Source organism: Passer domesticus, chromosome 6 (genome assembly GCF_036417665.1).
Source record: "Passer domesticus isolate bPasDom1 chromosome 6, bPasDom1.hap1, whole genome shotgun sequence".
Classification (NCBI taxonomy): domain Eukaryota; kingdom Metazoa; phylum Chordata; class Aves; order Passeriformes; family Passeridae; genus Passer; species Passer domesticus.
Genome location: NC_087479.1, coordinates 12,660,958 through 12,676,674, shown reverse-complemented (window position 1 = coordinate 12,676,674; position 15,717 = coordinate 12,660,958). Strand labels below are relative to the sequence as shown.

Here is a 15,717-nt window from a genome sequence, read left to right as displayed (position 1 = left end):
TCATAACTATGGTTACTCCAAGATACTCCAAGGTACTTCAGCAGTGGTCTCCCAAATCTTACTCATCAGTTTATTTAAAAAGAATGTATTTTATTTTATCAGCTAGAAGTATACACTATCACAATCAATCTCTTACTTCATTTTTACTAAAATATTTCAAAAGAATGTTTTACACACATTATCAAAAAAAACTGTACTATTACTTTCCTTCCCCAAAAAAGCCAGAGTGGTTCAATAATAGGTAAAAACGCGTGCTAAAGTCTAAAGAATTTTGCTATATATACAACAGCAGGTGCTAACTTTTCCAGTTCTTTGTAAATCATATACAGAAAATATAGCAGGGCTGTAAGATCACAGGTTTAACAGAAATCAAACTTTAAACTGATTTCTAAAGCAGCACAAATAGACTTTCCCCACATTATGAAAAATATACAATTTTATCACTTTACAGTCATGCACTTTGAAAAAGATCAGTAGTACTCTTCCCCCCAGTTTCTAGAAAGATAAAAGGTCACTTTAACACTGATTTCATTTAATATCTAATATTTGGATAAAAATGTGCCATTCTCAAACAAGGTTGTGCTCAGCAGTCTTATCAAGGTGCAAAGAGCCAACTGAAGCTGGTTACACTGCAGCATCTCAGGAACTGTTAGGGAAATGCTGCTTACTCCAGTCACTCCAACAAAAGTCAAGGATGTGATTTTACTTTCCTTAAACAAGCAAAGTCCATTTGTAAACAGTGGATGCTTTCTTTGCCAGAGGATTGCAGAACCCAGAGCTTCAATCTTGAGGAAATTATCTTGGGCTATTGCCCCAAATATATGAATTTAATGGCCACTATTTCAAGGGATGCTCCCCTCCAACTTCATGTACAAAACTCCTCAGGTAGTTTTCACTGAATACTGAGCGCATAGGTAAGTGAATTTAAATATGCATATAAAAGATCTGTTTAGACAGCTGAAACTTCAGCACCCAAGTCATCCTGTAAAGTCATTGAGCATCATTTTCCCCAGGAAGACATTTTATAGCTGAAATGGAATAAGTATGAAGATTGGCAAGCCTAAAAACCCCTAAACAGTAATACCACAAGGTACAGCACTGTGATGTTCTGCAAAATCAGTGATGTACATCTTACACTGAAGATGATAAATAAAATTTTTAAAAGGGCAGTACCCTATGAGTATGGAGTTTGTTCAACTGAACTGCTGGCTACCCTATAAAGTGGCTCTTCAGGATTTGCAGGGCTAATTGACCTCAATTTCCTTGTAGGTGAGATCTGCAGGTGGAACAAAACAAGCTTTGCTTGAAGTCAATGAACATATTTTAAGAGAGATTTGAGAGCAGGGAATATTTGAGTGGGAATTACATAGTGGTGAGACTAGTAATCTGATGAGTATAGCTCTTGTCTTGTTGAGAGGACCTGCTAATAGCCTCATATACTCTTAAATAGCAAGCATGTCATGAACACAGTTAACTCTCTCCAAGTGCTGGCAACATTTGTGTTGCTTTAGTTAAAAATCACTGACATAAATCAACCTTGTTCCAAATATACTTCAACTCTGCTTAATCCAGCAATCAGATGCCACCAAAGTTAACATGGGCTAAGCAGATAGATTAAAGTAACCCTCAGTTTGACCTTTGATGTTAAGGAATAATGATGCTCTGCTTTACATCACCTTTTTTGTTACAGAAATCTCAATGTATAAATGGTACAGGAGGAAGACAAGTAATCACCAATGGTGACTAGAAACTGGAGGTCAAAATAAAAAGCAAAGAGGAGGAAATCCAGAATCCTCTAAAGCTGTTTAAAGGAGACAGTCAGACTCTAGAATGGATTTTTCCAGACTCCATGGGATGTAAATACTGTTAGACTGAGAGCTATCTAGCTCAGTGTTCACTGAGCAGTAGTAGGAAATAATCTACTGGTGGGTGTGCAAGTGAGAGTATGCACTTGTGTTTTGGGGGTGGTTCTTGGTTGGTTATTTTTAAATAACCTACTCAACTGTTACATTTCTATTTCTGCAATGCATAATGAAGTGGTGCTTACTCTTACTGGTTATTTTGTATTTTGGTCGTATTCCTTCTCTATTTTTTTACTGGCTACAGGTTTCAGCTCTGACACTGCAAATTCTTCAGCCAGGCAGCTGTAGTTTACTGTACATCACAGGACCAATTACCTTTCATAATTCATAATAAACCACATGGGTTCCTTGGTATTGTATCAGTGCTCCGTGTAATACAATACCACAAGTCAAGAACTCAACTGGTAGAACAAATTAATTTAGAGGAAGAACCTGTCCAGCTAATACAGCTGTGACTGATTCTTGTAGGGAACAAAAAGAAAGTAATGGTGTTTGAGGTTATTATACCCTACAACTAATCAATAAAATTGATGCAACTTTTGAAGAGGAGGCTTTGATCTTCTCACATGCCTGTCTTTAAAATTACTTTACACCAATGAGTTCTAATAATGAAGCCCTGCTTCCTTGGACTATTGGGAAAGAACATCTAATGAAATACAGGGACAGCTGCTGTGACAACTTGGAAAAGGAGGGAGTCAAATTCTTACAACTACACAGGCAGCTACTCCACAATAGCAAAATGTAAGTCCCATTATTTTATATACAACCATTTGAAGAAGCAAAAACCCACTTGTTTTGGTTCATTAACAAAAATAAAGCTAGAATGGCAGGAAGTAGTTTCACCTGGCAGCCTGTGTTTATGGATTTTTTATTCAGCTCTGCAGGGTTGCTGGTTACCTTACACAGGCACCAGTATAGGTGAGGGATCCAGCAAGAACATTAAAAAAACCCACCCAAATCTTCCTTATGTGAAAGATGAGCTGCTTTTGAAGATCCTGTGAAAGCCATAAGCACTGGCAGGATAGCAGTTTCTTCTGAATTATTTCATAGTGAAAGCTTTACAAGAAAAGTGTTGCCATTTTGTAGGGAATACTGTTGTGTGGCTAGTGATTTCATTCACATTACAACTGCAGAAATCTTGTGTCATTTGATCATGAAAAATTGTTCAATATCACCTGATATGGAGTCTTAAGCCTTTATGTACACTTGTGTGACGAGTACCACCATACAACGTAAGGCAGTACAAGTGTTTTTAGCTTGCCACTCAGTATTTTACACAGAGCCTTGTGAAAACAGTTGCATGTCATTCTTCAAAATAAGGACCTCCAAAAAAAGTGTTAGCAGCTCATGAACTTGGCAGGCAGTAAGCCAATGAATTTGAATTTCATTTTCCTTGGCTGCCTGGAGCCACTAACCTGGCTATGAATCACAGACAAGCAGGTGGACAGGAGCAATACAAATGGTGACTTCTCCGCAGGTTAAGGGTTCTTCTTGTTCCTCTTAGAAATTCTCTTGAGTTAGTTAATTCTACAAACAGACCATTACAACAAAGCAGGTTTGAACTACAATAAAAATGATGCAAGTCTGGCATTCTTGGATGGTTACCCGGTGAACAGTAGCTCCAGAGCACCACAGCCTGGAAATCAGGCCTTTAGCTGCCATATTTACACTATTGTTACAAAAAAAAAAAAAAGGAAACCCTGAAAAACCTCAACCCCAACTCCCAAAGAACAGGCAGCCAGAAACACTGAGCTCTGTCTCTTTAGTCTTCACAGAATCCATCACTTCCAGTCGCCAGGACAGTGTTCCTACAAGGGACCCTTGAACTGGTTTCCTGACAGATGTTGCCTGATGGAGGGTTTGGAGCTCGCAGCATCACCCAGCTTTCGCCAGACAACCTGCAAGAAAAAAAACAAAGGGTTTGGGGAGAGAAAAACAGGAATTAAAATTTTTTTAAAAAAGTCCAAACAGCAAAGCCACTGAGGAATAGCAATATTGTTTTAATTGCAGTCTGAAAACAAAAAACAGCCCTTTCCTAGAACTGGGCTGCAGTTCTCAGCAGGGACACTGGATGGCATCTTTGCACCAGTTTCCAAGGAAAGGAACCATTGATGCATTTTTCTAATTAGTCCCTCTTGAAATTAGAACCGTTTTTGCCTGGGGTAATAGTATAAAACAAATACACTAGATTCAGAACATAAGTTCAATGCTAGGTCAACCCTGCCATGCTTCCAAAAAAGATGCTACCATGAACAGAAAAGATAATGAAAAAGATAATGATTAAAATTATATATACATGACTTTCTAAAAACATACATTTTATCACTCTAGGACCACTATTTAAATAAAAAATAAACTGCAAAAAACTTTATAGCTGCCTTGAATCTACATGAAATGAATATTTAAAGAGAAAACGGCTGATGATAGACAAATAGAGATGAGTCAGTTTGGGAGGATGAAGTTACAGTATTTTACCTTTCCCCCAGCATAGCTACAAGGGAAATTAAGCAGACAAAATATCCTGAAAACCAGGGTTTAATTTACTCTGTTCTTTGCTTTGCTTATAGGGATCCAGCAACCAAAGTGAAGTGCCTCAGCCCTTGCCAAGGATGTTCACAGTGATTTAGCTCTGCAAGCTATGCTTGTGTTCACACCCTCTTTTTAGGGTTAAGGTGGGTTTCAGAATTTAAACAGAGCATTAGGCCCCTCTCAACTGCTGGAAGGCACTAAATGATGCCACCTGGGCCCACCTCTTAGGTGGAGTTCAAAAAAAGAAGGCTCATAGGCATTCTCCCTGCTCTGAGCAATTGAACAGCACATCCTCAACTGCAGGTGACAGGTGGCTCAGGCTGTGTTCCAGCAGAAAGAAATCTCAAAGTTTCTGTTCAAAGCCAGAGCATGGCCAAGGTGCTTTGAGGCTGGAGGCAATGCTGTGACAGCAGCCACCAGAGCCGAGGCTGGGTACGAGCGCTCACAGCACAGGATGTGGCCAGCTCACTTAACTGTGGTTGCCCAAAACATCAGCAGTGTTAATAGCACCCCACATATCATGATGCTGTTCAGTGGCTCCAGACAAGATTCTCCCTCTGACATCACCACATGGTTTGGGCTCAAACCCGTTCAAGCTGTACAGCTTAAACATGGCAAGCAGTTGTTGCTTAACCCAAACCCAGTCCTTAAGGGCACAGGTGGAGACAACTGCTAACAGGACTCTCCCAGTCAGGGAGAGCCCCTTGCACATCTCTGGTCAGCTAGACTAGCTACTCCACAGCCAGGGAGGCAGCAAAGTGGGAACTATCCACTGAGCAAAGGCTGCTCTGTGCAGTGAACGAGGCACTCAGATTACCCAAAACAGTGGTCAGCAGAGCCTCCACTCTTCCCTTGTGCCTATGGACCTCGCGAGGCATACATGCAGCAGATCCCTGTTCCTCCAAGCTTTTAACAAAAGACCACAAAAGGAACCCCAAGAGCTGCTGGGAGGAGTTCTTACATTGCACATTTCACGAACAATTGCCTTCTCCTTTTCACTTAGGTCTTCTTCATAGTTGTCTTGCATTTGCCTGTCCAAATTTTCATGGACCTCAAGGACCTACAGAAGAACAAAACCATTATGATCCTCAAATAGTTATTTGTGTACCTAAGATCATTAACAAGTATTTCAATTGGCAGGATTCACAAAGCCTCGAGAAACAAAGACAAACATGACATCAAGCTGGGCACCTCCATCCTCCCTGTTCCCCCAGCCACGTCCTGCCTCTGTCCCACACCTTCATGGTGTGGCTGCTGCCAGGCCTGGGCACCATTGGCAGCAGGTTGCCTGTGCCCACAAGTGCATCTCTTCCAGGAAGGCTGCTGGTAGTCCCACCTTCCAGACAGCATCCCAACAAGCATGATGTCCTTCACCATGTGCTGCCCACACCCCAAACCTCCAGAGCAGCTAAAGTGGGAGCCAGCCCTGGCCTGCCACATCCCACTGTCCTGGCCATCCCCACAGAGTTCCTTTAGGGAGGAAGTGCCCAGCTGGGGCCAGCTGCTCCCTTGATCACAAAAGGAGACTACCTGGGGCTAAAGGCAGCCTTCCTTTCCAGCTGGAAACACTGATCCAAGGGAAACCCCTCTGTCACACCCACAGGCATTCCAACAGTTCCTCCAAACAGGCACATCCCACAAGGTGGGCACAGCACAGGAGCCCCCAGGTTTTACTCTTGCCTCTGTGCTGATTTACACACCTCACCCAGGGCTTCACCACTGATGAGCCAGGTGGTCACCTCAGCGTGCAGGGTCAGAGATCCTGCAACCACCCAACATCAACAAACAGCACGTGGTCCTGTTCACCACAATGCATCCTCACACACAGGAAGGTGTAAAACAGGTATGGTTGTATGAATAACTATTCCTATGCATCCCAGGGAGGTACAGAGCCAGGTGCCATGCTAGGATGGGTTTCAGCCTTTGCTGAGGTATAAAAAGCACCGGCTGCTCCATGAAATGGGATAGCAGGGAAGATTATCCCCAGGTCTGCCTCAGCACAGCAATCCTGCTACTTGAAATGAATTACAAACAAAAATAGATCATTCTCCTAGGGCCAGTAGTCTACTTGGGACCAGTCTTTGCACAGATAGGAATTATCCACATCCATTCTAAGAGAGGAAGGGCAAAAGGGATGCAAAAAGCATGTTCGTGCTGACAAAGAGAGCATCTATTTTCTGCTAAAGAGGAGGGAATTAATTATTGATCCAGCTGGACTCACACATTGAACTTGCTTGTCTGGAGCCCGTGTGCTTCCGACGCCAGCAGCCTGCAGGATCACATCCTGGCACAGAGCACCAGGGCAGCCTGCCTGCAGCTAAACACCGCCTGTGCCCACAGGGCAAGTGCCACGGAAACCATGGGGAGATTAGTTAAAGATCACATCAGCCCCAGCCCCTGCTTTCAACAGCCATCCATCTTGCAGGCACAAGAGTCTCGGTGGACTAAAATAAACTGTTTTTCTACAACTTGTGCTTAAACTAAGCCTACATTCCTTAGTCCAGGAGGTGTGAAAAGGTGGCAGAGCATATTATTTCTTTTCAGTAGAAATGTGTTTTAATAGTGTTAACCAGGCAGAGTTGGAGCTGAAAAAAGATCAGATGGAAGCTATGTTTGTATTTAATTTCTGAATCTCATTTACCCTGGAAATCATCCTGCTTCCCAGGCTCAACCCATGTCTGGCTAGGCACTTTGTAAAGATGTGTTAGCATCTTGGGTATGGGAAAATGGGATTCATAGTGATAAAATGCAACAGCCTATCCAGGAAAGGCATGTTGGAAGAAAATACACTCTGTGTGGAATAACCTCCTGAAGAAAGACAGGAAGGCCTTTTCTTAGTGCTGACCCAGCCCCAGCTATTCTCAGATCCTGCCAGATGCCTCCTCAGCTGTTTAGAAGGACCAGGTTAATGTTCCTCCAGTTACACCACTGGGGAATACAAACATGCCTTCACATCAGCTATCTATGGATCAGCTAAAGTTCAGGGATGTGCATTCAGTGTGGGTCTAAGAAACTGGGGTATGTCCTTCTGTGATTTCTGCCACCTCTCAACCAAGGAGCCTAAAGGAAACAGACAAAGGAACAGACAAATGCACCCCAGGCTCTAAGTGGCTCATGCCATCCCCTCCTTTTTGCTTTTCATCAAGCTGCACTGACAGCACTTGGTCCTTTGTTGACACAGCAGCTCTTTGTGATCCCCCTGGGTAAAATGCCAGCCAGTGAGAGCAGCGTGCTCCACTCGGGCATGGGGCTGGACTGGGAAATGCTGCTCTCCTGCACAGGGCTGTTCCTTCCCCAAAAACAACTTTCACCTTGCTCTTGGTGGGCATGCTGGCTTGTCTGGCATTTTCCCTGCTGGTACGTAAACTGAGGAACACCTCAAGTGTTCTTTGAGACTGCACTGATGTCTGTGAGCAAGGCAGTGTCACCTCAAAGTCACCTGATGCCACATCCCTTCTGACTTGTGCTGACCCCATATGGCCAAATATATTCTAAAAACAAATATTCAATCCAAAAAAACACCACTAAAGAGTCTGAATGACAGTAGTAAAGCTTTGGAAGGGATGAAAGTTGAGGCATTCATTTCTGCAACACGAAGCATGCTGAGATTGAGGGATACTTCCCAAATTGTGCAAACCTCATTAATTTTGTTGCTTCATAAGTCAGCTGGACTGGGAAACATCCTGCTTCAGCAAGGGAACAGTCCATATGTCCTGCCAGGATTTTTCCCTAGTTTTGGAAGGCCAAATCCTGTCTAATCCACAATTAGTGGGAGTGATGATCACCTGCTTGATAGCTCTGTGTGCATGGAAGAGGTCCAGGCTGCTGCTGTGGGGGCAGCTGGGTTACAGGCTAAATGTCATTCTTTTACATTTGTCTCCTCATCATTTCCCCACGTCTTTAGCAGGTTTGCTCAGTTCCTAAGAAAAGTGCTTTGATGTTCAGTGAGATACTGAGCTGTAGCATATGTACCTTTTATTCTTGTTAGCAAAAACAGCTGTTAGGAGTGCCAACCTGTCATCTTGCTCCTTATTTAGTAGGTGCAAACAAACAAAACTATTTCAGAAGGAAAAATAAAGAAAATCCTAAACATGCTCAAGGAAGAACCTGTGCTAAATTGCAGGCAGTACTTCAGCCACATAGATAGAATTTAGCTGGCAGAAAATCCCAAGGAAAAAGCCTAGGGGATATTACGTATGTGGGTGCAGACAGAGGCAGTTCAGAAGCCCTGCAGATCCATGTGGAGTAGACAGTCCCTCAGTGACTTTTGCTTGGGCACAGAGCCACATCCTTGCAGCCTCATCACTTGTGGAGAGGCCTGCATGCAAGTGTTCCACAAGACAAGTGGAGCCAACTGCAAGAATCATGGAATAATAGAATGGTTTGGCATGGATGCCATTCATTAGAGCTGGTTGCTCAGACCCCCATCCAGCCTGGTCTTGAACACTTCCACAGCTTCTCTGGGCAACCTGTGCCAGTGCCTCACCACTCTCACAGTAAAAAATTCCTTCCCCAAAAATAATCTAAAACTGCCTTCTTTCAGTTTAAAACCATTGCCTCTTTTCCTGTCACTTTGTGACATAAAAATCCCTCTCCCTCTTTTTTATGAGCTCCCTTTACAGGACTGGAAGTTACAAGGTGCCTCTGGAGCCTCCTCTTTTCCAGGCTGAACAACCCCAGCACCCCCAGCTTTTCTTCATAGGAGAGGTGCTCCATCTCCTTGATAATTTTCGTGGCCTTTCCATCTCTCCTTGCCTTTTCTTGCAGTAAGGAGCGGGCCTGCTGAGCCATAAGGACTTCCTTTCTCAACCAAGCAGTACTTGCAATATCTGCTCTGGTACAGCCAAAGCACAAAGTCTCATTTGTAAGCTGCTCTCTTCTGAAGAGAGTCACGATCTGTATCACAGGAGGTGAGGGTCTAAGGCAGCAGCTGCATCCAGCTTCCCACATGCAGGGGCTGGCTCTGGAAAAGCCACCCAGTTCTGCAAGGTAAGACTTACTCCATAGGCTACAGCATGACATGGAACAAAAAAAGGTCTGCAGCTAGAGACCAACACCTACTAACTGTTTCACTGTGCCTCAAGGGGGGAGGAGAGATTGAGACCATGACCAGATTCCTCAGTCTTTCAATTTCCAGATGATCCTTGGAAATGGGCCACAGGATGGAAAAATAGACAGCTCCTCATCCCTCCCTGCCACACTGATCTACAGGAGAATTTCCTCCTCACTTCAAATACGAGAACACTTTTAACCTCAAGTGAGGGAGCAGGACACATCATGTGAGATCATTTATGCCCCGTGAGGTGTGACTGCTATATCACCTGCTTCCTGACTCAAGCCATGGCAGTTTCCAGGGTTTTGGAGACAGACAAATGCACCTCACAAGCCAAACGATAAAGTCACAGAGGAGAATTTTTTTCTGAATTTCTTCTAGCCCTTCCTAGGAATCCACAAATCTCTGAAGCAGAGGGACTGCTAATATGTGCAAACAACCATTCATCCAAGTTCCTTTCAGTTCCTTTAAATGAATCGTTGCACCAGACCTTCCAAACTTAATTTCCAGTTTCCATGAATCTTCCTCATTAATTTTCAATTCTTTTCATATGCTTATCAAATCACATCTTGAAACCATTTATGTTTCTTGCCCTTAGTGAGAAATTCAGTCCTGCAATTCCTAAAGCAAATAGGAAACTAATTGCTCCCCAGAATATGATCATAATCAATTTATAAGTATTTGATCTCGTAATTTAAAAACACTACCAACTCTGCTTAATACTATCCCTCACCACCACCTTGCCAAATGCAATGAAGAGAGGAGCAGAAAGGTATGAATTCCACAGTTTGGGAAGAAAAGGCCAACAGCAGCAGTCTGGACTGCATCAGGGCTTTGACAATCAAATGCAGTCAAAGACAAATCAATACAAAGTGACAGAAAAACAAAGGTTCACATGGGTTTGCAACACTCTGCAAGGCAACAGTATAGCAGATCCATCTGTATGTGTATATATATATATAAACATATGTATGTGTATATATATATACACACACATACACACACAGGAGAAATGTCACCCACAAGCACATTGCAGCATAGTACAGGATAGAGCTTTCTGGTAGCACAGAGCCATTCACAACAAGCAAAGAAGAAACTTGTTGGAAAACACAGGACAAATATATGGCAGCAAGTGAACTGCCACTTGTGTGGTCAGCTCCTTTGGGAACAAGCAAAAACTGTATGAAAGGTATTTCTTAATCCTTGACCATGCTGGACATCCTCCTCTTAAGGAGTTATACAGTCAATCAATAGGAGCTATACAATTTGGATGTATAAAGTCTCAAGAAAGCTGAAAAATCAAGATTTTAAATTTGAAGGATCGTTTATTATTTAAATTCTAATTAGATCCAAATGAAATCAAACTTGTCTTGCCTTCAATAACTACTTGAGAAACAGTGACATTCAATATCCTCCTGGGATCTGGCAACTGCCCAATGGAACCAATATCCTTGCCAGCCACACTACTGCTTCTCCTGACATTTGTTGGTTTTACCACCACCACTACCACAATATCTGTCCTGGAGCCAAGAGACCCTGGACAGGCATGATATACTAAGATAGAAACACTAAAAAATATAAAATTTAGAGAATTTGTGGATCATAACCATGAGCAACATCTGTGCCATTGATTTATGTGTCAGAGGTGGAAAGATAAACAGCAAAGAGCTTTGTAAGCATCTGTCTCCAGGTCTAAGTTCATCCAAGCTGGTGATGCCACTGCTGGACCTTTTTTCCAGCTAGGGATCTGAGCTCCAGAGCAGCCATCCAGGAATCCTCCTTTGAGTTGATGTAATCTTTTTAGCCCTGTAGCAAATTCTTCAGCTTCAGCAAATCCAAATCTAAAAATCACTATATTTCAACCAAAAACTAATTTAGTTGAAACTTTCCAGTCATCTCTATGGCACCTTGTAAAGGATTTGTGCTTCTGTGTCTCTTAGATACACAGAAGTGTCTTGCTTAACTAATTAAACATGTAGCACTGGGGAATTACACTTTTTCTGCTAATAGATGGTCACCAGAACATGAAAGCTGCTGTGAAATCATGGTGCAAGTTTTCTCCTTTAACTCACCTACCAGTCTCCCATGGCCCCACTGCCAACGGTCCTGACTTAATCCCTACTGATGATGCACATCCTACACGGGTAGGATGCCACTGTTTGTTGTATATTTTCATAAAATAAAATCTTTCTCCTCTGAAGGATGCTGCAGGATTTTCAATAACAAAATATAAGAGGAAATGCAGTTTTTGTGGTCCTTTTTAAAACAGCATTCTGGTCACCACTGTCACCCCAGCGACCCAGTTTACACAGGACTGATGAACACAAAGGGTAACCAACACCTTCAGCATCAGCAGCTTTTATTGGAGGTTTCCAACCCCCAAAAAATAGCTGTGCATAATCTTGCTTAGCTCTGCAACTATTTAAGCAATGCTTATTCATCATGATACAGGTGCTGGTTACCAATATCCTGCCTGTGTATTAACTTTCTGTATTGAGTTGTTCCCAGAAGAAGAGCCAAAGCCCAGCTCTGTCACTCAGGTGCAACACAGGACAGTGGCACCTCAGTGCCCCACACAGCCTTACCTTCATAGCATGCACCACAGCCTCTGGCTTCTGACCCACAGGGACATACCCCGCTGCAGGAGAAGATGCAAGATCAGATGTCATGCGAGCCGGTCCCTGTGGAAATCAGATGAGATATGTGTTAATTCCCCTTTGGGTGGTTTAAGCAAGGATGGAGAAAATATTCAGAAAATTTGACCACTAGCTTGTCTCAAATTTAATCCCCTTAGACACCTTCAGAGACAAAAGACACCAGTATCCCTTCCTCACAAGTCACTTGATTTGACACCATTTAAGTACCAGCTCTCAGTCTAGATGAGTTCTGGCAGGAGATCACCCTGGTTTAAATACAAATTGATTCAAGAAACATTTTTTGTTGAATTAGGATAGCTTTCCACAAGGACAAGACCAAACAGTACTCATCCTTCTAGACACGGGAGCAATGCAAACAAGATGATTTTCCAGCACAAAACAGTAATTTCTGAGAAGCTGTGTTCATGAAAGAAACAGTTGGCATAACTTCATTGCTTCTCTGGCAGCATTTTCACATAGACATCAAGTACCGATCTTCAGCTACAGAGAAAATTGTGAAAGCAACCTTAAAACAAGCAGATGTCCAAACCTAATGTTGGCTGGGTTTGTTTCCAAAATGCTGGCCAGTCCTCCTGCATGAAGGACTCCATTGGGAAAGATGCCGAAATTACATTTTACAAAAGATTTCTACTGTCCAACCAGCCTTGTAAGCATTTTCCATAGGGCTTTCCTTTTTCTACAGGCATCCAGCTTGAATTATGAGAAACACAATATCTTTATTCAGTGAGATGCACCCTGCCTGTCCCTAATATTTTCGCATTGCTTTGTAACTCCAGGAGAAATCAACAATGAAACCATTGACCAAACTTGTATTTAGCCTTCACATCCTTTAGGAAACACAAAGAATTATTATACTTGGGGGCCTCTGAAAGCAAATTAGGATGGCAGAGCGGCATGTAGCACCATCACAGGAATGCTTTCACACACAGCACACGAGGCACTCCATTCACATCTTCCCTGGGTTTAAAAACACAGCATGTCTTATGCTTTGTCTCATCACTTTGCCTTCCATGCCGAGGCCAGCAAGTTAGCTGTGCCAGAAGAATCATGGAATAATAGAAGCACAGAATGGTTTGGGTTGGAAGGGACCCTAAAGATCCTCCAGTTCCAACCCCCTGCCATTGGCAGGGAACCTTCCACTAAATCAGGTTGCTCAAAGCCCCATGCAGCCTGGCCTTGAACACTTCCAGGGATGGGGCATCCACAGCCTCTCTGGGAAACCTGTGCCAGTGCCTCACAACTTTTACAGTAAAGGAGAACCAATGGATGGAGCACTCTCTTAGCTCTCATTCTTCCAAATGTTTTCAGTTGTAGGGGCCTTTTTCCTTATAAAAGCATTCATGGCATGTATTAAAGGAAAAGGTGGGATAATCCTTTAGGGCACAGACAAAAAGGCACAGAGCCTTTCAAGCCCTGGCCACTGATCTGTGCCTAACCCATGCCATGACCAACAGCCACTTACTCATAATAGCAACCTTCAGGAACTGAGTTGCAGGTGATACACAAAGTTCCTTTGGAGAGGGGTGGCATCTCAGAAAAAGGAAATTTAGACTTACTAACCCGCAAAAATTCTCCAAGGTTATTTAACAGACTGAAAAAGCAGAGGCACTCTCAGGATGGGCACGGTTCTGGACCTAGTGGCAGTGTTACAGCTTGCTGGAGCTGGGGATACCTGGGGACACATCCTCAGCCACCCCGTCCTAACATCAGACAGAAAAGCCAGAGGCTGGGGACGGGGCACTGGGGACTGGATCCAGCCAGTCTACAGCTGCAAAACGGGGTACAATTTTTTCACAGGGCTGGTAAATGCAACAGAGTCCTTCCAGAATCAGCTTCCCAAAGAGGTCAGACAGCAATGCATGCATAATTACTCTGGCTTCACCATGAAATATGCTCTCTTTCCATAAATGAGCAGCTTCATGATAAAAGAAAGAAGAATATTCAGGAGTTTGTGGTCGTAGTTGATATGGATCTTCTCCCATGGCCCTCTTCAGAACTAACACAGGAAATGCCAAAGGTCTAATATCTAATATTTCTTTGGAGTTGAGGGTACTATGACAAAGTTAAAAGGAATTCTGCTGCATATTGCTGCTGACAACATTTTAAATACAGTTTCCTGGCCAAACTAGAGTAGATCACGAGGTCTCCCATATGAAAGACAGCATTAGCTTCTCCTCTCATAACTGAAGGCACTAATGAGCTACAAAGCACTTCCATGATCACAATCACTCTCAAAATTATTACAGAATACAAATGAAACAAAAATGATTAGAGAGAAATGTTTTTTCTAAAGAGCTTGATCACACTTAACCAATCACCATACTGACAAGATAAAAGCATTCTTGCAAACACAGTGTTATACTGGATGTATTATATCACACAAAAAGCATTCAAAGGGTCACCTTCCTTCTCAGTCAAGGGCAGTCAACTGAGTGGCCCCTGAACACAGGTAGAGAATTTGACTGAAGAAGGGAAAAATAAGTTTAAATAATGAGAAATACATCAAAAGAGGTAGACCCAAAACCTGTAGTCAAAGTGACAGATTACTTCATTTCTAAAATAGGCATGATCCTTGATACTTAGCTTGGAAGTCAAAAGCCCCAGCCAACAGAAAGAGATATCCAAATTGCTGAGTGCCATCCTCAGCAATGGTGAGTGACCCACATGGCCATGCCACTGAGCCATTGCCCCAGGCCACAGAGACCTCCCCACCACGCCAGGCTGGTGCTACAAATGGTCAAACACACATGGGAAGAAAGTGGGGGGGCAAGCAAGGATCTCACCAACATCCCCAGTCTTTGCAGCTATGGGATGCAACCAGTAAAAATATACAATACACACTTGGCTAAGGATGGCCCAATGTTCATCACTGCAGTCAGTGCTTCTTGTGCAGCTGCACCCTTAGGGAAAGGCTCTTTCCAGACACACAAAGAGTCAGTGGTTTTTAAAGGGCTGGTGCTTCATTCCCACTGATTTCATGTGGTTCACAAAAAACAAAAAAAGCTTCAGCCAAACTCCTATCAGCTTCCTGCACAGAGGCACACATAAAGGAGGCCAGAACTGAGGGGTCTGCAGTCAGCAAGGAAAGAAGTGACAACATATCCAGCAGGATACACGGCCAGCAGGATGCACGGCCAGCCTTTGGAGGATGGAGGAGAGGAAAATGGGCAGAGTTCACCAAAAGTGTTAGCTGAAGAGGAGGAAATGGAAGGAATTGGAGATAAGGTCAAGGTTGCTATACTGGAAAACTGCCAACAGTGGGAGAAGGGAGGGAATGGGAAGGAAGAGGAGGATGTGTATTTTACCCAGCAGGAAACTCATTGAGATGAAATGCAGAGGAGAGGGAACCAGAGATTTGAGATAGCAGATTGGAAGTAGGGCAGGGAAAATCTCAAGAAGTCAGTGTTAAAGTAGTAAGTAAAATTGCACAGATGGAGGAGATTCCTCATGCCTAGAACAGATGCATTTGAAAACTGCAGGCAAGAATTCCCACAGCTGCACCCCAGTACTCCAACTCAGCTAATCTGGGGCCCCCCACCACTACAGAAACCCATGCCCTTCCTGTTCCCTGCAGTTGACATTTTCACAGACATAGGAACACAACTGACTCAGCACC

At 43.3% G+C, this 15,717-nt stretch overlaps 1 protein-coding gene across 2 annotated transcripts in view; it reads right to left on the bottom strand.

Moving 5' to 3' along the window:
- Positions 1-44: 44 nt before the first annotated feature.
- Positions 45-15,717, bottom strand: part of CCDC85C (coiled-coil domain containing 85C) — a 110,095-nt gene continuing 94,422 nt past the window's right edge. For both annotated transcript variants that reach the window (XM_064423424.1, XM_064423425.1), the window contains 3 exons: positions 12,030-12,125; positions 5,353-5,451; positions 45-3,760 (listed from right to left, as the gene is read on the bottom strand). In XM_064423424.1, coding sequence (XP_064279494.1) covers positions 3,671-3,760; positions 5,353-5,451; positions 12,030-12,125 — 285 coding nt within the window. In that variant the 3' untranslated portion in view covers positions 45-3,670. The remainder of the gene's footprint in view (positions 3,761-5,352; positions 5,452-12,029; positions 12,126-15,717) is intronic.